At 48.6% G+C, this 24,264-nt stretch overlaps 7 protein-coding genes across 7 annotated transcripts; 1 reads left to right on the top strand and 6 right to left on the bottom strand.

Annotated features, from left to right (window-relative positions):
* Positions 1–928: 928 nt before the first annotated feature.
* On the bottom strand, positions 929–2,475 carry GIQ15_03147 (uncharacterized protein; the record flags this gene model as incomplete). Its single annotated transcript, XM_033550564.1, has 4 exons — positions 929–1,159; positions 1,256–2,052; positions 2,132–2,273; positions 2,326–2,475. The coding sequence occupies 4 exons, from the start codon at positions 2,473–2,475 to the stop codon at positions 929–931; spliced, it is 1,320 nt and encodes a 439-aa protein (XP_033407725.1).
* Positions 2,476–6,835: 4,360 nt separating this feature from the next.
* On the bottom strand, positions 6,836–9,764 carry GIQ15_03146 (DUF221 family protein; the record flags this gene model as incomplete). The annotated part of the gene is made up of 2 exons (XM_033550563.1): positions 6,836–9,616; positions 9,681–9,764. The coding sequence occupies 2 exons, from the start codon at positions 9,762–9,764 to the stop codon at positions 6,836–6,838; spliced, it is 2,865 nt and encodes a 954-aa protein (XP_033407724.1).
* A 1,516-nt stretch (positions 9,765–11,280) lies between these two features.
* GIQ15_03145 (fructose-bisphosphate aldolase) lies at positions 11,281–12,556 on the bottom strand (the record flags this gene model as incomplete). The annotated part of the gene is made up of 4 exons (XM_033550562.1): positions 11,281–11,841; positions 11,902–12,204; positions 12,270–12,380; positions 12,449–12,556. The coding sequence occupies 4 exons, from the start codon at positions 12,554–12,556 to the stop codon at positions 11,281–11,283; spliced, it is 1,083 nt and encodes a 360-aa protein (XP_033407723.1).
* A 1,977-nt stretch (positions 12,557–14,533) lies between these two features.
* On the top strand, positions 14,534–15,634 carry GIQ15_03144 (uncharacterized protein; the record flags this gene model as incomplete). Its single annotated transcript, XM_033550561.1, has 1 exon — positions 14,534–15,634. The coding sequence occupies one exon, from the start codon at positions 14,534–14,536 to the stop codon at positions 15,632–15,634; it is 1,101 nt and encodes a 366-aa protein (XP_033407722.1).
* Positions 15,635–16,726: 1,092 nt separating this feature from the next.
* Positions 16,727–18,682, bottom strand: GIQ15_03143 (uncharacterized protein; the record flags this gene model as incomplete). Its single annotated transcript, XM_033550560.1, has 1 exon — positions 16,727–18,682. The coding sequence occupies one exon, from the start codon at positions 18,680–18,682 to the stop codon at positions 16,727–16,729; it is 1,956 nt and encodes a 651-aa protein (XP_033407721.1).
* A 1,186-nt stretch (positions 18,683–19,868) lies between these two features.
* GIQ15_03142 (uncharacterized protein) lies at positions 19,869–20,629 on the bottom strand (the record flags this gene model as incomplete). The annotated part of the gene is made up of 2 exons (XM_033550559.1): positions 19,869–20,428; positions 20,572–20,629. The coding sequence occupies 2 exons, from the start codon at positions 20,627–20,629 to the stop codon at positions 19,869–19,871; spliced, it is 618 nt and encodes a 205-aa protein (XP_033407720.1).
* Positions 20,630–22,746: 2,117 nt separating this feature from the next.
* Positions 22,747–24,021, bottom strand: GIQ15_03141 (uncharacterized protein; the record flags this gene model as incomplete). The annotated part of the gene is made up of 1 exon (XM_033550558.1): positions 22,747–24,021. One exon carries the CDS (start codon positions 24,019–24,021, stop codon positions 22,747–22,749), a length of 1,275 nt encoding a protein of 424 aa, XP_033407719.1.
* Between the last annotated feature and the right edge of the window lie 243 nt (positions 24,022–24,264).

Here is a 24,264-nt window from a genome sequence, read left to right as displayed (position 1 = left end):
TGTCGAAGCCAGGGTGCAAAATTCTTCCATGCACTATAAAGAAACCGATGGAATCATAGACCTTGTTGACGCCGATTCAATAACGGAAAGTAAGCCGAGTGTGTTTCTGGTTGAAGTCAATGCCCGACCACCCGGCCTGCAATCTGTGTTTTCGACCGCCTATACGTACGGTGTGGACTTCTATGGGCTTCAGCTTCTTCAGGCACTTGGTGATCGCGAGCGTTTTATAGCTCTATCAAAACCATTCTCCTTCCAGACTCTATCAAAACCATTTTCCTTCAATGCCCAGTACTGGTGCGTGCGTGTTATGATTCCCATACATCGCGAAAAAATTGTGGTACCGGATGACTTTTGCGAGAAAGTGATGAAACGACTTCCAGAAATTATTTCGCACGTGTCTCGGGCAGAAACTATTACATCTGCAAAGGCTGTATCGCCGGTAGGGGGTACCGGGTTCATTGGATATTTCCTGTTATATTCAAGGACCAGTAGAAGCCATTTGTTGGAAATGGGTGGCCGTATAAGAGAGATTTCTCAAGACATTTTGGATGGTGTTTGACCATCTAAATCCATGGCGAGGGATTAACTAGTCATAAATTCACCCTACTCATTATTAATCCTAGATTGGCTCAATGTCATAGAGTTGGCTCATCTTCAAACGGAGATGCTCCCAAGTCCTTCCATTAGTGATCCCCTCGGAATACATATTTAAATACCGCATACTCACCTCAAATGTATATTGGCCAGTACATACTAGCTGGAAATAGCGACGGTGCTCGGTATTATAAGTATTGATTTCACATTCTGCCTAAAGGACCAAACATAATGGAAATTGGACTAGAAAGGGCTGAAAGTAAGTACGGAGTACACCACCTCCCTGCCAAACTTGCCATGAGTTAACTGTTGAGAAAGGATAAACGGGACATGTTCAACTTCTCAGATAATCCTTGACCGCCTGTCCCCATACCGGGACTCGTTTATATTTCCCCATGTGAGGAATGTTTCCTGTCTCAATACCATCAATTGCTGCAGCAAGATCCTCGCCGGAACCCTCTTCCTTGATTTGCTGAATTGGGTATCTGTAGGTATGGATTGAAAACACGATGGCTCCAGACTTGGGCAGACGATAGAGGGTTTGGCGTTCAACGCGTAAGAATGTCTGCACAATGTAACAAGCGTTAGCCATATCCCATAACTGACCATCATAGGTCGTCGGACGAGGGAAGGGAACATGAATTTTTGAGAAACAACATACATCATCAAGATCAAGTTCCTCGGATTTCAATGGTCTCAGGTCTTCATTTTTTGATGAATGGATATCGCCAAAGGCCGAGAAGAGCTCAGCTCCTGCAGTGACGGTCCAATTCATTCGTTTCATGTATTTCCCAACTTCCAACCTTTCAAAATAGCGATCCATACTCTTTTCAAGTTTCTCTTTATACCCTGGCACCGGGTCATGTATAGCGGCCAGCTGTTTGCCTAGTTTCTCCCGAGTATTGAAGCCAGAAGGAAAGCATGTCGCGTATGCTTGCAGGACATATTTGGTGTTTCCCTTATCACTAACGGAGGTTTTTAATGATTCTTTCTTCTCCCCTTTTCTTCTATCTCTTAGCCCGTCATCACCCTCTTTTATGAGCTTCTCCCCATTCTCAGATGGCAATAGAATAAGCATATCCTCATCAATCGTCTTGGCTAACGTTTCTAACGCCTTAATCAACGAACCACCTGGGGAAACGCTTGCCGGTAGGACTTCCCCAGTCACCTTGTTTTGCAACATGAATACCTTTCCGGTTTCAAATTTTGCATCCATCAATGTGAACATCGTCGGATATCTGTTCGGGAGATATATTCCCATAACATATTCATATAACTCGCAGATGGCATCGTGAACCAGTGGGGCTTCTTCACCATCGCGGTGTACAGTTCCTTTGTCTGAATGTATACCCAAGGCAATATCATAATTTTCTTTAAGAACTTTTCGGCGCTCATAGATTCTATCTTTATATTCCTTATCTATGGGTATCAGTTCGCTTGGCTCAAGGTTTTCAAGGGCTGTTAAGAGGAGTAAATTAGCCAACTCGGTCCACAGGGTTACGATGAGACTTAGCGAGAATTAAGGAGGACATCTTACCCATTGTAAGATTATATTTCGGCTTGTACGGTCGCAGCTGGAGCGGCTCTGTGGTCTCCCAACCAAACTTGTCAAGAGGTTCAATGGGAGGGAAATCATCTTCGGACACGACGGTGAGCTTGCGAGTCACCTTGGGAGGTTTCTAAAATATCATCAGTCAAACGAGCACCAAATGTAGTCTCAGAATAACGTACCGCACCACCAGCCCAAGCTCTATACAACATCATGCCTAACATCGATAGCATCAAAATGGCGTTTGTCGTTGACAATTGGGATTTCGCCTGGAGCAAGACACCCCACGTCGAATCCAAGTAGGACATGATGATGGATATCGCTTTCTCCATAATTTTTTTCGTCTCTTTTTGTCAGGGGAATAGAAAGGCGCAGCAATATTCAACCGAAGAATTACCGATTTGCAATCCGTTGCATCAGGCTAGCATCGATAGCAATGGGTATCATGAACGAACAATACCAGATCACGAAATCGGAATCAGGACTTCGGAAGCTCGATTTTCCACTGGGGTCGTAATATACAAGCTCGAGAAATAAAAAGAGCAAAGGAAATATCTAGTAGGGCGGAAGAAGATAAGTGGAACATAGAACCGAGGTGGAATTGTTCTTTGATGCGGAGAACATCGAGGGATGGGCTAGTAAATGAACCGGCGCCCTCCACAACGCCCTAGTTCTCTCCACATATTTGGCCAGTTAAACATTTAATTCTTTGTCACCAGGTAAATTTGAGTTTCTTAAGCCCAGCTAAATAGAACTAGAGGGATTTAATGCAGCGGTTCTATATTAAACAAAATTTAAATGGTTATACAATTGTAGGCTTGTATTAAGCTATCATTCACCATGTCTGTTTCACAAGAAATGCATAAGTAGAGTAAACAAAAGACAACAGGAGAGAAAAGGAGTAGATATGCGATGAACTCCGGTTCTAAGGAAGGACAGCCACCCGTAGATAGAAAAGCATTGGTGTATAGGCTGACAAGGTGTTCATCATATATAGTATCACAGTCTTAGAAAAGCATACTCCTAGACTCCAGCAGCCATAATTATTGTAAGAATATCTTTAATAACGAAGAGAGAGTGCATTGAAAAATATCAAGAATGGAGAGGAGAGCGTTTAACTATAACTTCCCCGAACATATATGCTTACCAAGGAACGATGTGTGAGACAAGGAAGGGTTAGGATACAACGCAAAGGTCAACATCGCTTTTGTCTCTCTTGTTCAACAATTCTGCTGGCCCCTAAATGTTCGAATAAGATCTGTAGCTTTGCCAGCCGCAAGCGGGAGGAACTGGTTGAATCTCTGCCCATTATTGAGCGAGTATCGTATGGCAGCTTGTATTCCTGTAAAATCCGATCTAGTTGAGTGACTTCACTCGCTATCGTTAGCATGGACGACCAGTGAAGAACAGGACCTAACAATGAAGTCAAAAGCTCACCATCCAGAAGTTTGACCGACTCAACAGTCATCGGGCTGCGGAAATCCGTAGGAAACCTCCCATCAAAACACATCATGGGATGTACTTGCGTGAACTGGCTCCTTGGGTTGATATTATGATTCGCCAGCGATACTGCGAGGTTCGTTCGGCGTACAAGCTCAGGCAAGTTCGTGTCGTGTGCACCAATATTGGCACTTTGGCCCTGTCCGTATCCAAGGTGATGAGGGATTCCAGGCTGGCTCGTTCCATAGTTTGTTTGTTCTTCCTGTCGTGGAGGGTAGGAATAGGATGCAGCCGAGTTAAGAGGGGGGCGCATAGTGGGATGTTCTCTGAAGTAATCATAACCCTGCGCCCCTTGCTGGGCCTGTTGTAAAGCAATCTCGATATCATTTGGAGTCATTGTACGGGGATCTAGTCCGTAAGAGCCGCCAGGCAACGGGGAAGATCTGTATCTATCGCCACGGGGAAGCATGGTTATTTTTTTTAATATTGTTGGTTAGATTCCCAGATAATAGCTCGTCGGAGACAATTGGTAAGGGTCGCTGCCTATCTCTCGTTCTGCCGTGCCGTAACTGGAAGAGAATTAACCTAGGGATATAAACATTCCAAAGCAAGGCGTAAATGGATAGAATCGCATTCAAATAAAAAGATATTTAAGATCCGGATGCTAATAGAGAAGAGGGTGCGGGGGGTTTAGTGCGGTAAAATATTCGGCTCCAGGGATATATTCCGGAAACGGCCTTCAATATATTTTCTTATAAAAGGATAGCAAAACGGGGCCGAGGATGAACTGAACACACAATACGAATATAGGGCGACCAGACGGTTGCACCACGTTATGTTGCCACACTGCCTTATCCTGCCCTCTGTGTTGGTTCATGGGAGGCGGGACGTTGCAGGATGCATGGTTGGGTATGGGGTTGGAGTAAATCGTGGCCATGAACGACTGTCAGTACAATTGTGGAATATGGACTCTTATCCTTGCTCTCTAGGAGTTCCCTGTAAACCCATAGGCCCATAGGACACACAAATGGAAACGGCATAACGAGGCCACAGACAGATCATACTGGGCTGTCATGCGGAGCACTTCAATGTTGTACAAAGACATCTAATAGCCAATGTCTAAGGATAGCTCCGTCCGGAGATATGGGAAGCCGCGCAGACATATACCAAAGCAGGTCATGGAAGCCATCTCGTTCATCAACGACAAACAACTATAGGGTAGATATCGCTTCCTCGGCGAGTAAGCTTCAAGCATCAGGCCAATTGATCAGTTGCACACAACGATGACAACTCATAGCAATATAAAGTTTCGACTCTGACAAACATCCATATGCTGAATCGGTTAGAGAGGTAACGTAGCAGATCAAACAGGGCAAGCCAGGAAGAGATCAGCTGAAGAGGCGCCGGTTGGTGTCCGTCGTATTTGCACCGCAGCCAGAGTGATTTATCAGGGCCGTTTGGAGGCTATGACTTAGGCTCCCTTTGCCCAACGAGTGCCCTTGTCCCACATCAGTAGCAACCGGCAGTAAACATCGCTGAGTCGAATGGGTATGGGGGGCGTGGGGGGCAGCTCCTTAAGTCATTATTTTTAACTCCGATAATCGGGCAACAGCCTGCCATAAGTAGTACTTCTAGAAACATTCGGTTGCAGCATGCAGTCTTCCTATGCCCTAGCAGTAGCTGTAATACGCGGTAACCTCTTACGAGATTATACACATGGTGAGGCTGATAAGTGCCATTCCAGCTGTGATATAATAGTGTATGACAAGGTGGCCATAATAGACAAGGCCTGGAGATACACACATCCTGTGAGTAATAGTGGCCTCGAGAAGAATATCGGCACGAATTTTCTATTTCGTAGAGCATCGGAATGGTATACCGTCACTTGAGCGCGCTCCGGCCTCGGATACCTGCAACTGTGCTCAATTCATTTTGGCATCGACAGCTGAAGTAAGTGGTATTCTTCGAGAAAGTGTTGCATCGGGCGCTGTTCCCTGCGGAGGAACGTTCTCATCATGTCTGGCACTCCTTACACCTTCAGTTCTAGAACCGTAGAATTCCAGCCCAGTCATGCTAAAGGCCCTTCTCCGTCCGCTTGGTCTCTCAGAAAAACTTGGGGCAACAGGTCTCCGTCTACCCCTCGCGCGCCCTCCGATCACCGGTATTTCGTATGTTGCCGCCCGCCATATATAGAGAATGAGATCGTATGCGATGAAAAATAGAAAAGGACCCATAATCAGGGTGCCGAGAATAAACTAAGGGTCACACATGCTCCGAGACAGCAACGAAATTAGCCATTTTCCTCATTCGGTCATAGCATAGCTGGTGTATCCGGGGAAATACATACGAAGAACCGGATCAACCATCCCTCGAACGCGGTAAGCTCTTCCGGAAGAAGAGAGTACCAGGTCATCTTCACTTTCCCCCTCTCGCGCGTAGCTTTCAGAGTACAGTAGTCGGGTAGCAACACCGGGTTAGCTGTATAGTACTTCAGTGTAATTGCACAAGGCTGACGGCAACTTCTGTCGTATTCTTGTGTCAAGGAACCCGTTGCAGGTTGGGGGTCGTCAGAAGCAGAGGCATAGTTTTTTCGAGGGCCTGAAGCGACTCCGGTGATCTATTATATGTTTACCTGTCTATGTTATTTACGTCGCAACGGTAGGGGAGAGTTAAGCTTACCAGGCCAGGGGTGGACTTTCCAGCGGAGATAAGCTGTCGCCACGTCACGTGGAAAAGCCACAAGCTGGCTGAGCAAGGGCGAGAGTGAGCAGGAAGCAACCCCAAGGTACAAGGATGCAACGCGGAGTGGCACAGCGAGCCCTGTGTACCGTGGTCGGGAGTAACGTCCTCTTAGACGTAACCTGAGGGGAGGGACTGAGGAAGGCTGAATTTCATTTCATTCCTTCTGCTTAGAGTATATTGAAGAAGTATGAGAAAGAAATATTCAAGACCAGATCCTAAAGCAGCAATTCGTCATATATTGTCATTATAGAGAAAAAAAAGTCAAGAAACCCAAAATCTAGAGACCGCGCTGTACAAAAAATTAACCACCCTGTATATACTGTTGACAGATTTCACACACTCCGATTTCACAGCACCAAAGAAACAACCAGCCAGTAGTATAGTAATTACCCCCAAGATAACACAAAAACTCGGATATGCGGATATGCCAACATGGGATGATTCAATATGTTTCAAGGTGAAAAGAGAACCCAAGGCAGGCATATGTAAAATAGATTGACGAATCAAAAATCAACGGTGGCCCCTATATGGCTCAAAGTGAGATGCTGGACTCTCATCTCGGAACTCCGATGAATGCGAGTGCCATCGATCCATCGACCCAATATCGCCGTCATGTCTTAGTGGAGTGGTTTGGGCATGGCTCAATAGCCCTCGCTCACTTTCATTAGGAGCCGTGTAGAACGTAGGTTCGTCAGTGTCATTAGGCTGAAATGCAGGGTGATCAGCAAGCTGCGGGAATCTGCCGTGAGGCCCTTGGAAAGTTACACCACGCGCTTGCTGTTGACTGTAAGTGGATGGGGTAGGAGATGATGCCCGTGAGGAGCTAGGTGAGCCCCCTGCACCAATAAGGAAACTCTTAGGGGTATGGGATCTCTCGGTAAACACATCGTCTGGTCGTCCGTAGATACCACCACCAAATTCATCGCGGAAGTCCGGCCGGTCTTTGAAGTAGGAGAAGTCAAGCTGGTTTTCAGCAACAACTTCGAACGGCGCGTCCCGGGCGACGTCCGATTTTCCAGGTCGCGTGGCTGACATTCTATGCATGGCGATATCGGAATATTCTCCGGTCTCTGCGCCCATGCCTTGACGAGACTGGAAGATCTTCTCCAGTGCTCCTGCAGCCTTCGCATGGACCATTGGGGTGGTAAGCGGTTTGTAGAGGGCAGGGTGTCCGAAGCGGGAGCTCAGGCGCTCCGCCATCTTCTTGGAAGACTTACTACTAGTCATAGCCTCCGGATCAGTAACCAAAGCGCGGTTATAGTATTGCATTTCGTTGTCGAAGGTGGCTCGACAGTACCATTTGAAGCCTAACATGAGAAGTGGAAGCGGAACCAAGCAAAAGACCATAGTCCATGTCCCCCGGGCCGTAACCATAAGTCCAGTGACGAAATTGGAGAGGATGACAGCAAAGACCACGCGGTTGAAGATAAGTCTCCAGTAGCAACCTCCAGATTCCGTTTTGGTGACGAAAATATATAGAAGAAGGTACTTCTTGAGCCATGTATCAACACCAAAGAACAACGCTGTCACCGGGAGGACAATAGGCTGCAAGGTAGAGAAGCAGAGTGCGGTGGTGACGTAGAATAGGAAGTAGTTGTAATAGCTTGCATAGTCAAATGGAGGAGGAGCAGTCCATTCGATCGACCTGCGAGGTGTTGGGCTAAGGAATTTTCTTGCAAAGAAGATCCAAACCATGTTGATCATCTGGATTAGGTCGATGGCGGCACCCAGATTCCTTTGTAACAGCCAATTGACCCAGAACGGAGCGACCTGGATAAGAGCAACGACAAAATTTTGAAAGTAGCCCCCCACTTGAAGCACCTTCCAGGCGTCCTTGCCATCCTCCTTTGCTTTGATGATTACAGCCACCAATTGCCAAACGGTAGAGAACAAAGAGAAGACCACCAAGTTGTTGAATACGAAAAAGGCATAGAGACTATGAATAACATGTCTCTCGCGAGCCGTCTTGGTCTTCTTTCCAGCTTGAGTTGCGAGTCGTCGGAATATAATTGGAAGTACAACATACACCAACGACAATATAGCTGGTGAGGCGATACCTTGGACAGCGGCCCAGGTCTTGGGGTTTCCGTTTAATGATGTCTGAAATGCGGGCCATACCTTTCCGAGGTTGGTTAAATTGGTCAAAAAGATAGCGATCATAGCATTAGGCGCGATCCAAATAACTGTTAGGATGGTGGACCAAACGACATTGATAAACCGTTTCCACCTTAGGTTGGCCTTTGTTAACGCGAGGTTATCCCAGATAATGTCGTTGGGCCGTGGCGCTTGTCTGATAGTAGTACCATGCGGATGCTTGTTCCGAGCCGCAAAAGCTACGGCGTGGGCATCCTCGATGGTATCCCAGCTAGCAAACCCATAGGGCATGGCGTTTCGTTTATCGATGGATTCCCGAACGTGTCTGATTTCCAATTCCAGTTCCCGAACTCTATCGGTAAGATAATCAATTGCATCTACCCGCTCAGATGGAGATCGTCCACTCCGATCCTTCTTCGAGGGCTTGCAAAGCGGGCGGTCTGGCGGGAGATGATCGGGGTCTTTGAAATATTTTGCCAGAACCTTCTCCAGCTCCCTGACCACAGTATCGTGCTCCTTGATCAGTTCCGGCAGCTCCCTCATGTTTCGGCCGATGGAAGCCCTGGGTATACTGGCGGTAGGGTTGACCTCATCAGTCAGACGCAGCAAGCCTTCATCGGTTCGATAAGATGTTGGAATGTGGGTGATCATCACAGTCCTCGCGTGCAAGCTCCTCTGATATTCCTGGCTCAGGAAATAACGTTTCCTTAGCCTGTGAATGGCACGATAATTATGCCAAAGAAAGTATATGATGATGGCGTTAAACGCCCAGGCACAAGCAACGTTTGCCCAGAGCGGTTTCCCCCAAATCCATCTTGGCGTCATAAGGTCAAATAGCGACTGACCTTTGGTGGACTTTTTGTCGTTGAGAGCGACGTTTACCGGGATCATGATGAGACATCCTACCACGCTCAATGTTAAGAAAATGTTCCTACACATTCTTGTGAAGCGCAGAAACACAGTCGCATCCATGCCTATGCGATCAACAAGTTCATCTTCCTTGAGTTTGATTATGGGCGTTATCCAGGCGAAGATTCCTTTGCCCAGCGGCGGTGGTGCATGAGCTTTGTCTGCATGTTTCAACTTGGGAGCGTATACCACGGAGTTTCGAGGGCGGACCAAAGAGAAGAGAAGAGCCAGGCCGACCGTTATACCAATAGACGTGCCCAGTGAGGCCCAAAAAGCGTCATATCTGATCTAATCGTCATATTCTCGTTAGCCATTGCGTCTAATCGAAAGGTAAGGTGTAGGTATAACGAACTCCGGAAGAAAATGGGTCTGAGATGAGTTTCAAAAACTCGTCGGCACCCGAGGGAGGCCCGTCACGCTCTGTGATTCCCCCCATTATTAAGAAATGAATATGTATATCCGCTGCCTTCTAATCGATACAAGGGCCGGATCTATGCGGAACGACAGACAAAGGTGATAGGCATCAGATACGATCAACGTCTGTAGTCCCGGAGCGAGTGTCGAGTGCGGCGTGTGAACCGATGTCCCTAGACCAGCCAGAACATTGGTCAAACGTCGCAGGAAGTCCTATATCGGTGTCAAGAGGGTGGTATCTCGGGTCGGGTTGGCGGTTCAAAGAGGTTCAAAGAGAACAAGGGCCAGCTATCGCAACCCGAGTGAAGAAGCTGAAAAAAAAAAGATAAGACAGATGAAACGAGGGGACAAGCAATACAGGCAGTGCTATATCACCGGGTCTAGACGCCAGCTATTGGCGGGACGATAGACAGCTGTTCAAAGTTGAAGAAAAAAAGAAAAGAAAGACAACCGATCTCCTAGACCTTTGAGATGCTCCGGTGATGGACGTCGTTTTTCGCTTCGGTGGTACGGCGAACCCCGTGACTTCGTCAGTTGCCTCGCTTGCCTTTTCCGGCCTTTTCTCTATTAAAAAAAAAAGACCTCTCGCGGTGTTCGCTTCAACACTTTCATCAATCCACCTGCAGGAACAAGGAAACACGGTGGAAACAGGATTGCAAGGGCGAGGTGGAGAGAGTCCTGTTGAGGCCCAGCAGCCGGACTCGCAGCCTTACGTAGGCCCATCCACTGGACGCTGTGTTCTGGCCCTTCTGCGCCTCTGTATGGTCCTTTAGCCGTTGGCCCACCGGCCTAGGGTCGGGCCTAGTGAGCGCTATCATTTAGGGATTCGGATGCAAGAGATGGGGATGTGGTTTGCAGGGCCTGGGGTCCAGTGGTTGCGTTCCACCAGCGTCCTTGGTTATCCTGAGGCAAAAGCTCCAATGTCGGAACCCCTTAACCTGATCCTGCAACCAAGGGTCCAAGGATATCGATATCTTACCAGGCCCGAAGATACTCTTGACTCTTCGCTCGCTCAGTAATCGACCTGCAGCGTGGAAGGGAGTGTGGCTTGGTCCACCGCCAGCCCCATCGCATCGCTATCTCCATCGACTCCATCCGAAAAAAATAAAACAAAAAAACAAAAAAAAAATCACTTGGCGGTTGAGCGCCGATCTGCTACATGCCCATCATATACATCCTTGGCCGTAGGGCTGGTCGACGGCTATCCCGTTAAACAAACACTGGGCTGGCGGATTTTGCATTGCCCATGAATTATCAACGTGTTACCCTCCCAAACTTACTAATTACGTGGTGCTATTTACGGAGTAGAAACTTGTCTCAGATGTAGGCTGCTTGCTCAGCCAATCGTCTAACGGGACATAATGCGACACTGGACTAATCAAGTACGATTTCGGTTGTTTTTTTTTCCGCGGAGTCATGCACGATTCAAGGACTGTATTTGTTAAATTATTCAGCTTTATGCCTCGAATATCAACGCATGGTGAAACTAGCTAAGTATGTACTTGGTATAAGAGTTTTGACACATCACCGGTTTTGATTTACGCCTGGTTGGTGGTGTTGAAGTCATCGAATGCAACGTGGAGACGCTTGGACATGGCCTTCTCACCCTCACGTACCCAGACACGGGGGTCAAAGTACTTCTTGTTGGGCTTGTCGTCGCCATCTGGGTTGCCGACGGCAGTCATGAGGTAGTCCTTCTTGTTTAGGATGAAGTCACGGACACCGCTGAGGTAGGCGTACTGCAGGTCCGTGTCCAAGTTCACCTTGACGACACCGTAGCTGATGGCCTCCTTGTACTCCTCCTTGGAGGATCCAGAGCCACCGTGGAAGACGAGGAAGACGGGCTTGTCGCTGGAAGAGCCGGTCTTCTCCTTGACGTGAGCCTGGTGCTTGGAGAGGAGCTCAGGGTGCAGTCTGACGTTGCCAGGCTTGTAGACACCGTGAACGTTTCCGAAACCGGCAGCAATGGAGAAGTAAGGGCTGATGGGAGCCAGGGTGTTGTAGATGTTGAGGATATCCTCTGGCTGGGTGTAGAGAGAGTTGTTGTCAACATCCTCGTTGTTGACACCGTCCTCTTCGCCACCGGTGATACCAATTTCCTAATCGACCGTTAACATAAAACATAGAACAGGTTAAAGAATATATAAAGGAATACACACCATCTCAAGCCATTGCTTCATTGGGGCGGCACGCTTGAGGTACTTGGCGGTGGTGTCAATGTTCCACTGAACTTCTTCCTCGGAGAGATCGATCATGTGGCTGGAGAAGAGAGGCTCGCCGTGCTCCTTGTAGTAAGCCTCATCTGCGTCCATCATGCCATCGAGCCATGGGAGAAGCTTCTTAGCACAGTGGTCGGTGTGGAGGACAACTGGGACGCCATAAGATGGAGCAATTGAACGGATGTAGTGGGCTCCAGCGATAGCACCGGCAATGGAGGCCTCCTGGGCGCCGTTGGCAACTCCCTGAACAGATACATGTCAGATATTTCCATTCAGTCTAGTCGACCAGCACTGCGTATCAGGCTCACCTTTCCAGCGAAGTAGGCAGCACCGCCCTGGGACATCTGGAGGATAAGGGGAGACTTCTTGTCACGGGCAGCCTCAAGAGCAGCCACAACAGTGGACGAAGAAGTCACATTCTACCTCAGGGAGCAGTACATGTCAGTATATCTTCCATCCAGTATTGAATTATATGGCCTTCACTTACGACGGCGGGAATGGCGAAGGTGTTCTTCTGAGCGTACTCGAAGAGCTTGAGGCAGTCATCGCCAACGATGACGCCGGTCTTGCGGGAGAGAACTTCCTGGACACCCATTTTTGCTAAACTGCGACTGATTAGACAATTGCTGGAAACAATTGAAGTGATGTGAGGGAGAAGACAGGTGAAGTTTTCTCTTCGAACAAAGGGAAGAAAAGGGATGCGGGAAATATAATATACCCCGCCACGGCAATTGCACTGTATGGCGGGGCAACATGAGAAACTCAGGAGGCGCGGGCAGGGACAGCACAACGTACCTGGAGAGCTGCTGGTGGTGGAATCAAACGTGAAGATGGCAGAGATTTCGAGCGACGAGCTTGATATAACAACAAAACAAGAGTTGCGGTCGTTGTTTTTTTTTTCCCTGTTGTTCTCGCCAGCCGGTTTCGTCATCCTCGCTCAAAACAGCCGATGTTTTTCGTCCCCTCGCCGCAATTCCGAATTCCCCCGCGACTCTCTCCTTTACTTATACAGCTTGTTCTACTCAGGGCGGTTTAACAGAAGGCCATCCTCCCTTACTGTAGCGTCGTTGGTCGTTTATCGATCTCGAGCTCTACCGCATAGCCTACAATCCGTTAACCAGAATGCGAGAGCAATCTCTCGTTCATGGACATCCGGACTCAGACTCTCCGGCTCAATATCCAGGCTCTTCGATCCCTTTCGCCGCGCTCCTTGTCCTCTCCACCGTTCCCGCGCTTCAAGGGTGACGGCCCTTTGAATCCACCGAAGATAAGCGGGGGCAGTTGCTGCTGATATCGCTGAGTTGACTTGGCTTTCGATATTCGAACTTGTCGACGATGAGAGAGACAGGATAGAGACACCCATTGCTCCCATGTCCTAGCTTTATAGGGCATATAACTCCATTGGCATGGCTCCCTAGAACTATAAGGGAGGGTCTAACAGTACTCACTCATACGATATGCTCCACCAGCCGGCACTAGCCAATTGTTCAACTGGCCTTTTGACACCAGGAGAATGGCAAGGCTATATTGAATGCAGGCGGCCTTCTTTTATTCCTTGTACTGGAGGATTAAATGAACTAGTGGCATTCCAGCTTTCAATATACTGTTCTTGGTTGGGCCGCGACATTGGGCAAGGTATAATAACAAAGACTAGATAGATACCAGCTGCTTCCAGCGCCTCAGGGACAAGTCTAAAGTTGCTTGAGTGAGCTGTAGTTCTGTCTCTTTGCCGGGGGCTGATCTAGTATCCCTAGCAGAATGATGGCGGCTGCTGGATAAGTTTATGGTGTTTAACACTTTACATATCCCCCAGCATGGCTTTCTCAAACCACGAGGGACTGACATGCATTCTCCAAAGGATATGCATAGACGAGACTTTCTGGTTGCCATCATTTTGCACGTTACGGGAGATGGTATAAAATTCAGATGAGTAGTCAACCAAAAGCACACCAACCACGGTATCTAAAATGGTTAACCACGTTATATCCAAGCCTTCCCACCCCCCATGTAACTGTCCGTATCCTTGCCCGTGTATATATCTCCTCTTCGATAGCTCATAGCTATCGATCCTACACTTCACATCTTACCCTTTGCGTTTATTAGTCTTTTCTTAACACTGCTCTACCGTTTGCCATGCTGGTTGCCTACTGGTTGCCATACTGGTTGTCTTTGCCCTTGAGCCCTGGGTTATGTAACTCTATCCTCTCCCGTTCTCTCTCCATCCACGGTACTTCCTAATTTGTGACATCATGGACTACTTACTGCGGAATACTCACTACAGCCATAGTAGTAGGGTATAAAGGGGATACTCCGGCCCAGAAATTTGTGCTTCCACAAATTGAAGAATCTCCGTTATTACCTCAGTGCTATCTCCAACCCATTTACTATTATAAAAACAGTAATACTGTCATCTATTTCCTGATATACTACGATGGAGCTCTGCAAGTTAAGCCGCCGTGAAAGGCTACCGGTTCATAATCATCATAGACAGTTACCAGTCCCTACTCGCCGTGGAAGGCTGCCAACTTTGACAAATTTACCAAAAGAGATCATAGACAGGATCATAGAGGACATGGATCCTGAAGATGTGGGCTGTTTATCTCTCTGTAACCACTCGCTATTGGAAACCCTCGGTCGTGATGTGTGGAGGCCATTATGTCCTGAGTCGACATATACCCAAAAGCAGTTTTTAACAAGACTTGAAAGAGACATTCCGACACATTTCTTCTGCCATACCTGCTCAGCTCTCCATTTGGGTGAGCAAGTTAACCCGCCAGGGCCGAAGTACTTTGTTCACAAAAAGATTCCTTGCGATGATCAGTATTTGGTGGACAACCTTTCCGTGATCACTGATGCGCACCCAAGAGAATCTGCGTATCGATTCATATACTTCCATGTGAAGCTCGCTATGAAACGTCATTACTATGGGCCAGAGCACGGCATCTCGACGGAATCGCTCTTTTTCACCGAAGTTCATGACAATATCAGTAACACGACGCTACTATCTGCGGAAGCTCGAATTTGTGAAGGGCCACGTCTGTGCATGCGGTTTCAAACCTGGGCGGTAGCCTATGCCCCAGATGCTGAAGCATTTGTTGCCGAGCCGAAATTTCTAAGCGTATGCGAGCATATTAATATGAAAGGCGACGTTCTTCCTCAGATGGTCAAACTTGCATTTGGGAAACTCAAGTCAGGGACTCCTGTGGCGCCGAAGACTTTGACGTGTGAGAGTTGCTATGTTGACTACCAACTGGAGATGAAGCAAGTTGGTAGTCCTGATAATTTTTCCCTGGTTATCACGAAATGGCTTGATCTTGGAGCTGGCCTCACCGCAATGGACAAGAAATGGCTCAGATATACATTTAGGACCACCTTTTATGGTACACAGCAGCCTGGAATTGCGATGGCGTTATTTGAGAGCGCACCTGGGCCATCATTGGACTCCATAACTCAGACAAACAACTCGTATCTAGTTGGAGACCGGTATAAGGTACTCATGGAGCGGTGGGCATGGTGTTATATCAAACAGTATGGAAAGTGGTCCACGGCGATGAAGCGGCGCACTGCGGTGCATTACTTCCTCAGGTCTGGAATCATTCTTGGCTTTATCGTTGGGATGATTTGTGTTATCGTCATTACGGTCATTGATAATAAACGCAAGAGAGATTCTTAGTTGTTTACTATCATTGCACTTGTTAGCTGAGTCTTACCGAAAAGCTCACAATTGATCTTATTTCCTAATTATTAATTTTGCCCTTATGCTTAGTTTTAATAAAATATAAGTCCCCAGAAGAAGTTGTGGCAGACGTGCCGTATAGACGAGAAAAAGAGGCAACTAGTTAACATATGATGAGAATATACAGGATGTCGCCCTTAAGCCTTCTTGGGGAACCGTGGATAATAAGTTGGATCACGTGATTTGATTAGTTAAACCGACGTCATGGACTTCCACGACAAGTTAAGCTGTGTAAAACATCCAACTTGACGCTTCGGGTTGCCCATATACATTCCAGCTACCGCCGCTCTACTTTAACATTACAATGGAAGACGATAAGAATAACAGCCATGAAGCGACCTTGACAGAATTACCACCAGAAATTATATCTATGATCACGGAATCCATCTCGCCGGTGGATGTAGCCTGTTTGGCACTCTGTAACCATATCTATATCAATATGGGTCTGGTCCTTAGATCCAAATGTACCCAATTAAGATACCCCCTTCCGCGGCCCACAATATAGGCGTGGTATTTATCTATGCATCTACTGCTGCTGCCTCCTGCTTATTATCAAAAATAACTTGGGGAGCACTGGACTGTGGATATTAGCATGTCTAGCCAAGATGTAATAAGAGCCTTTGTAGGCCGGCGCGGCTTGGTTACAGGCATTTTGATAATACTGATGTCTAACCCTAGTTCAAGAACATTGCGAAACCTCCTTCCCTGAACTAGTTAAAAGTATTTACTCGCAGTGGTTATGTCCATCCGTATCATCTGAATTAAGGCATATTACCATTAACTCTACGAAAGTGAAGCGAGGCACGGCGTAGCAAAATGTATTTTTAACGTATATGGTCAGAATCTAACCTCTCTATATACCGAAGGAAAGCCATCCCTTGCGCAAAATATACACCCTAAACGAGAGACTCTTCTAACATGCAAACCTTATATGCAATGATAACAGTCATCCAAGATAAGAAAAGAGATAAAGGCGAGGTAAACCTTCATCCGAAATGACGAGCCAGCGGGAGTATATCATATCATATATCATGTTTCCTCATCGTGGGGTCGCTCTAACTCGTAAAATAGCAGATAAACCTCCTTCTGCATACCCAAGACATCACTAGTCTTACACTCCCTGATTCGTTCGTCGCTGATACGCCACCAGCGCTCATTGGATTTCTTCTTCCATCGGAATCGTGACGACGACGATGGTGGGTCGGGTGTGGGTGTGGTAGGTTTACTTCGTTTGACGCTCGAGTCACGACGCGGAGAGAGGAAGTCGCCTGATAGGGTTGCATCGAGGTGTCGTCTCATAGATGAGGAAGTGGATGGGGCTCTATCGGGGGTGCCGGACTGTAGCTCTGGGGTGGGCTGTAGTTGGGGTGTTTGGGTAGATAAGTGAGGTGTTTGATGGTGCGATGTTTGGCCCGACGCTGGCCGGGAAGAGGGTGATGATGTTGTGTCTGTGGTTGTACCTGCGGCAGTTGGGAAGGAGACGGTTGATTCGGTGGTGGAAGGAGAGCGAGATACGGGCGATATATTTAAAGGCGTCATATCGCCTGCATTCTGTTTCGGCGGGGAATTTATTTGCGGACTGGGGAAGGTGGAAGGATTCTGGCTCTGCGCGCGGCTTTGGGCGTATGATCGAAAGACATCCGGTGTTGAGAAAGGAGCGTATACGTGATTCCGTCGGAATGATTCGTAGTGGCCACTATTATGGCTTCCCTTATGACATACTATGGCGAGCAACTTGTACCATTTCTTGTCCAGAATGCCTCCCAACGCGAGGCGTTCGGGGAACGAAACCTTTGCTGCATTTTTGGTGGAGAATGTATGATCGAATATCGACCTGGAGAGATGGATAGCAATGATCTTTGGAAATACCGTGATGCGCATGTGTTTTGCGATTTTGCGGCGGGGGACTTCCGACGGGTTGGGCATTGTGACGCCTTCAGGGGTCATTTCGGGGTCAGTTTCAATAGCATTCTTGAGAAGTGCTATTTCATTATCTAGGGACTGTTCTATTTTCTTCGACGAGGCGCGAGATCGAGCTTTAGATTTCTGCTCCAGGGTATAGACAAGCTGACATCTTTCACACCGGAAATCGTCGATATATTCTGTTTTTAACAGTCCGTCAAAACAGGAGCTCAAGGTCGCTGAGCTCTTCTGCGGTACCTGCAAGGTAAGATTGACGAAGGAGGTAGGCTTGGGTTTATATTTGTATTTGCAATGCTCGCATTCGATCTGGGATTCGAGCATCCCTTCCAGCGGGAAGCCAGCTTCGGCCTCAGGCTCGGTTTCGGGCTCGGGGTTCTCATCCTGCACGTTCAATTCTATCATCGGCGTGGAATTCGAATCTTCGCTTACTATCCCTTCTGGCTGCAGGTCTAGGCCGCCGTTCGCGGTCGATACACCACCCGTTGCTGTTGCTAGGTATTTCGCCGCCCGTTTTCTTGCCTTCTCCCCGGCATGATATTCATCACACAGCCGCTCGACAACGACCTGTAAAAACTCCTGCGCATCCTGCTGGTTCCTGCTTATTCTCGTCCGAAACGCAAGTTCTAGAGCATGCACGAAACCCCTGGCGGATATTGTCTTCTTATATATCGGCCGTTCATTCAATGCATCAAGCATATCCTTCAATGCCCTTGTCACCGGCGCAAGCTGCAACTTCCTCACTTTCTCCGCTACCTCGCCGGACCTCAAATCATCTCTGTGTGGCAAGGTATCGTATATTTCGGGCCCTTCCAGCTCTCGCTTATGCAGTTCGCGGATAAGATATACTCGCAGCTCGCCGAGGCCGGCCAGGGCCTGGAGAACGGAGTTGATAAAGCAGTCATTGGCCGGGTTGGACAGGCCAACGACGCCCTTCTTTCGCCCGCTAATGTTGGAATCGTCGCCGTCAATTGTGAAATTAGGACCGAAGACGTAGAAGAGGGTAATGGCAGCTAACGAAGCCCCCGCAGCGTAGGCTGCAATGGTTGCCGGTTTCTCGGGCATAAAGAGCTATGATTCGGGAACAGGACGATAGGATAACCGGCATTAATCCATTATTCGATCGAGAGGGGGGGGAGACGATCTGTGAGCCAGAGCCTTTCTTTTCTTCTTCTTCGCTTTTTTTTTTCGAGTTTTTCCTTCTCCCGGCGTCAGGCCGACTGAGGAGTTTCGGTCGATTCAGTCTCTGGCTGCTCGGTTGCTGGGTTCTTCGTCCGGGGCTCGGATTCTAGCGGAGACCAGGGCCCATACGAGACGCTAGAAGGGAGAGATCAACGGCGGTCGCATGAGCGAGTGTCGCAGGGTGAAGCAGCCGAAGAGAAAAGAAGATTACCCTGCAGCGATCTGGCGGATTTGGGGCTGCAAGATATATATTTGATGCTGGGATGGACGGGACATCCTCTGGTGCTTAAGAAATAGCTAGTTGGCGGCTTCGGCGGTGTTTCTCTGGGCGATGCAGCATCACCACGGCGCAGCCTGAGCAGCAGCCTGCCGAAGTTCGCGCCAACGCAGTCGCAGATGAAAGCATCCTCGATGGAGTCAGCGGAGAGGCCGTAGCAGTTCGCTGTCGAGGGCAGACAAAGTGAACATGACGACTCCTCGTATTCCGCTGTCGAGTACGTATACCCGCGCAGGGGAGGACTACGGAGTAGAAAACGGAACATGGACGAGAAAGTGAAGACGTAATGAGGCTGTTCCTGCGACCTGCGTCACCTTGGTCTACACGGCTGTCTCTCTTCTAGATCCTGGTGACGAAGTAGCACCATTTAGCTTGTAGAGGCGTAACAACTATTTAAGATACGCAGCTGAAAAAAGACACATCTCCATATTTACTGCATAACGGGGTCGTTTCATACATTTTTTTGGCGAGTATTTAACAAGATATTGTACACCTGAAATGTGTGTTGCGTTCACGATGAAAAATACCGCCTCCTGTCCGTCCATAATTCCCCCCGTTAGATCCTGTCCAAGCCTCTCCGTCCTGTGGCTGCGCCGAGATGGTTAACATGGCATCAAAGTAGTAAAAGCTGGAAAGACGGCGGTTCCATAGCACATAAACGTAACATAACATAGAGCATATAACGAAATAAACAGGCTCATATCAATCAAGCGGATAGAAGGGACCAATACATGCTGTAAGTCGCCTACCGCTGCCACATAATATTTTTGTTTTCTCAAAATCAAAATCGATTCACGCCTCGGGCTGGGATCGACGGCTTCTGGTCCTGCTCCCGATTCCATCGGAACTACGTGGAGTTGGGGCTTTCTTCTTTTGCGGCGCTGCTGCTGCCCCGGACTTCTTGGGCCTGCCGGGTCCTCTCTTCGCTGCTCCGTTGCCGTTACCATTGGCGTTGCCGTTCTCAGTAGCAGTCGTGGCCACAGGCTCGTTTGCCTGCTTGACCTTCTGTTTTTTCTCTGCTGGCTCCTTGGATTCAGCCTTTGCGTCTTCTTTTTCGGCATCCTTTTTATCCGTGGTGGTAGCTGCAGCCGTCTCGGCCGCAGACATGGTAGCATGGTCACGCTTGTCACCAGCTTCCTTTCCGTCCTTGGACTGTTCCTCGGGGTTTTCTTTGGGTTCTTCCTTGGACTCTTGGGTGTCCTTCTTCTCTTCAGTCGGCGCGTCTGCTTTCGTCTCTACGGCCGGCTTCTCGGTACTATCAGCAGGCGCCGGCTCGCCGCTGCCATTCGCCGTGGTCGACGGCCTTTCCACGTCCGCACTGGTTGAATTTACCGTGACGACTGGAGCAGGAACTGCAAAGATGTGTTTGTTAGTTGACTAGCATGATATATATATATATATATATAGGTAGTGGTGGTACATCTATAGACCACGACAGCGGACCAAACGTAACCAGCAGATGGAGGAAAGGACTTATGAGACGGGAAACACGTACTGGTGTCATCTTGCTTCGTCCGACCATTCGCAGTCGCATTGGCTCCTTCACTCGACATCGTCAAGAATGCGCAAGACTGCGCGGCTGTGATATGTATATGTAGATGGGATGCGCCGACACGCGAGAAGGGAGCACGGCAATTGGGGGCCCGGTACGGTGCTGACGATTTGCTACACGCAGAGAGAAGAAGAAAAGAAAAAAAGTAGAAGATGAAGCAGGAAGAGAGAAGGGGACGAGGAAAGGAGATGTTATGCGTGGCAGGCTTGCCCGAAGTTGGTCGTTGACCCCGGATCCATGTTCGGCTTAAGCTTCATGCGCTCCATCGCCATCGCCATCGCCTTTCCCCCAGCTTTAACGATTACTTGCTTACGGGCCTGGCCAACGAGCCGGCGAGGAATACGAGGTGCTTACTACCTGCGTCTACGGACTGGTTCTGCACTGCACGGCGCGAGGTTCTCTCTCGATGCTGCCGGGACTGAATATGTATATAGAGTACTCGATGACGATTCGGGCTGTGGCTTGTGTAAGGTAAACAAGTTGGAAGGAGAAAAAATCAGTCAGTGTACGGAGTATGCAGGCAGAGTTCATATTTCTTTTCATCTGATCCCTTTGGCACCGGCGTTACTAGATGGTTCTTACGATCTCGGGGTATCTGTACTTCTGATATACCCGACACCCTTGAGATAGGACCGGGATAGGTACACTCGAGGTCCCTTAGAGCTGCTAGAAATCAAGTCTACGTAGTAAAGAAGTAGAAAGTCATCGATATTTGATCTGATGCTGTGATATAAGAAGATACTAGAGAGGTTCGAGATGGCCATCCATGGTGATAGCAATAAGGCTCTAGATATCTAGACTCTACTTAACATAGAATTTATTAAGATACTGAGCGCTGGGCTTCTCTGAGAGACAGTGAGTGCGTATTTCCTCGCCCCGGCTTATAGAGGACGTTTTTGGCCTGGCATAAGACTCCTCCGATCCCCTAGGCTGCTTCGAAGCGTGTGGAGGAGGCTGTTTAGACGATAACTTGGGCGAAGGAGCTTGCATCCATGGCCCGAACGATTTCGCTGCATTCGAAAGCCCGGAGACAACTCCCATCAACTATAGACATAGTCAGTACTGGTACGATGGCGAATATAACCCAGTCGACTTACACCCCCATACGGAGAATCGTAGCGTAAAGAGGAATATAGCGCTGCTCCAAGTTCTTTATCTCCCAGCATATCTTGCACTTCCTTTTCCGATAGGGAGTATAGCGTCGTACCTGTTCCTTTAAAGCAAAACGAAGCACTCTGCCCTCGAGCTGCTAGCCATGCCCGTAAAAAGACGTATATTTCTGCCTGGCTGGCTGTTGGAGGAGGGAATTTTGGATACCTGGACGACTGTGCCATGACTAAATATAAGGTTATTGCTTGATCGAGGTGTGGTGCTGTGGTTCTATCAGTAGAGGACACATGAGGATATGCAGGAGGAGGATGAGGATGGAATGTGGTGGTCGTGGTGGTGGCCATGATATGATGGTGAAGAGAAAGCAACAAAGGAAAGAGATGGCGAGGAAGGATGACTATATATCTTCTGGTTCAACGAGTGAAATGGTAAAATGGCCGTTGACGCTGACGTCTACGACTCGAGCGATGACATAATGTTTGCCTAGAGAACCAGGGACAAGGACGACTGGATTTCCTGGTTATACCCAAAAGTCTGGGATCTTGGCTGAAGCTGGCCGGGCTCGACGTGAATGGACGATAGAGTAGTGTATAGTTCTGTGGTGTGAGATGAGAGAAGATATATTTCATAAGAGCCGTGTCTTGGATACCGAGTATAGACCATATAGACACTAGAGACTATATACAACGCCTGAACACGTCCTGTACATAAAAAAATGGCCACTGGAACAGATGGTAAATAAGTAGTTGCTGTTTAGTAATAGCCTGTCAACGGCTTGCCACTGTGGTTGGCGGCCATCGAATTCGCGTCTGCGTGGTGATGGCAGGAGGGAATATACCGTCAAACGCATGGTATTCGACGAAATTCGACAAAAGAAAACCACAAGTAATTGTGTGATATGACCCATTAACGACGGGAGATGGGGAAGAGGGCGATCCACCAGCCCTGTCCCTGGGGCGCCCGATAAAGCAATAGAGTGACTTCGAACAACGATAGCCCGTGAGCCGTTCACGCAAGAATCAAACCATCGAGGAGATCACTGGTCGGGGAAGCCGGTTCCTTTTGCTCCTTCTTCGCAGCAGTGCTGACTGTTGTGCTAGCCGTTGTGCTAGCCGTCGTGCTGGCTGTCGTACTGTTATCCGGTAGCATCCTCTTCGATATACGAATAAATTCAGAAGCAGGACCGTACTGTCTCTGTTTAAGACACAGGGATGCCGCCTCGAGCGAAAGACGGAGCAGTCGATCTGGATTGCTATACACAGTACCAGATACATTCAGGTATCTTATGTACTTGATTGGGGATGTAGGGTCGGGTTTAGTAGGATGATATATGGGTAAAAAGGCCGCCCAAATTTGGTTAGGCAGTGACACACAGACAGTGTGGAAGCTGTCAAATATTTGCGGGTCGATCTTTTTGACCGCCGACGCATTCTCTGGATTTAAAATCCACTGCGCAAGAAAATACGTTGCTGGGCGGAATGAGGGCGGGGGACGGCCCACCTTCTGGCTGCGCGCAAGTTTCTGCCCTTCCGACCAGGCAGAAAAGGCCTCTAGGAAGAATGATAGCGCCCCCTCGATTCCCTTGCCGTAATTTACTTCGGCAGCCACGTATTCATATAGGATGTTGAGCTCGCCGAAACTGAGATCACGAGCGGGTTCGGACTGATGAGCCGCATGGTGCGTCCTAGTGAGCTCTAGCCACTTTAGCACCTCGGGCGATAGGTCCTGGACGGCGAGGTACGGCATTACTAGAGCCATGGTGTGTCTGTTTCCAAAGAATTGGTCCCTCGCCTGCTGATCAGCGCCTAGGAACCAGGAGATGATACGTCCGCCACCTTGGGACTCCTTGATGGCCTGAATGGCATCTGCACCTGAGTGCTTGCGTAGTAACAGTCTATGGGCCCTGAGACATCCGTGCAAGAGGTCGGGGGTTGCTCTGCCTGACGCCATGGCATCCTCCAATGCACCGAAGGGGCCATGGTGCTTCCTCCCACGCTTCTGTACATGCTTATCCTGCTTAGCTAGCGTTGACGGGACCTTGTTGAACAGCGGATGCTCCAGTATCAACTTCATATGCTGCTCCGTTGCTCTAGGCCCGGATGCACTGATGGCGTTGGCCTTGTGATTGCCGGAATCCTGGGAGCCGGTTGGGGGGTGCTCGTTGTCGAGATGGCGGCGGAACGTCGAGGTGATCATGTTGAAAAGCTGCTGGTTCTCGCGCGCAGACTTGGGCAGCGGCGGATGAACCTGCTTCGCCAGCAAATTGAGCAGTTTCGGCTTCATCTCTGTCTGTCTGTCTTCTGTCCGTCCGTCTCTCTCTGTCTCTCTCTGTCCGTCTGTCTGAGTCTGTCTGTCCGTCTGTCCGTCCGTCTGTGTCTGTGTCTGTCTCTCGCTGTCCCTGTCTATCGTATATCAAGCAGAACCGTCATCCAGCCGTCAAGTCTCTGCTAGATCTTGTGTCTGCTATCTGTAGTAGGTGTAGGTGTAGGTAGAGGTGTTTGTCGTAGGTAGAGAGACTAGCGGCTC

This window comes from Arthroderma uncinatum (genome assembly GCF_011692745.1).
Source record: "Arthroderma uncinatum strain CBS 119779 chromosome Unknown scaffold2, whole genome shotgun sequence".
In the NCBI taxonomy this organism is placed as follows: domain Eukaryota; kingdom Fungi; phylum Ascomycota; class Eurotiomycetes; order Onygenales; family Arthrodermataceae; genus Arthroderma; species Arthroderma uncinatum.
Note: the sequence above shows the minus strand (reverse complement) of the source record. Positions and strands in the feature narration are given on the sequence as shown.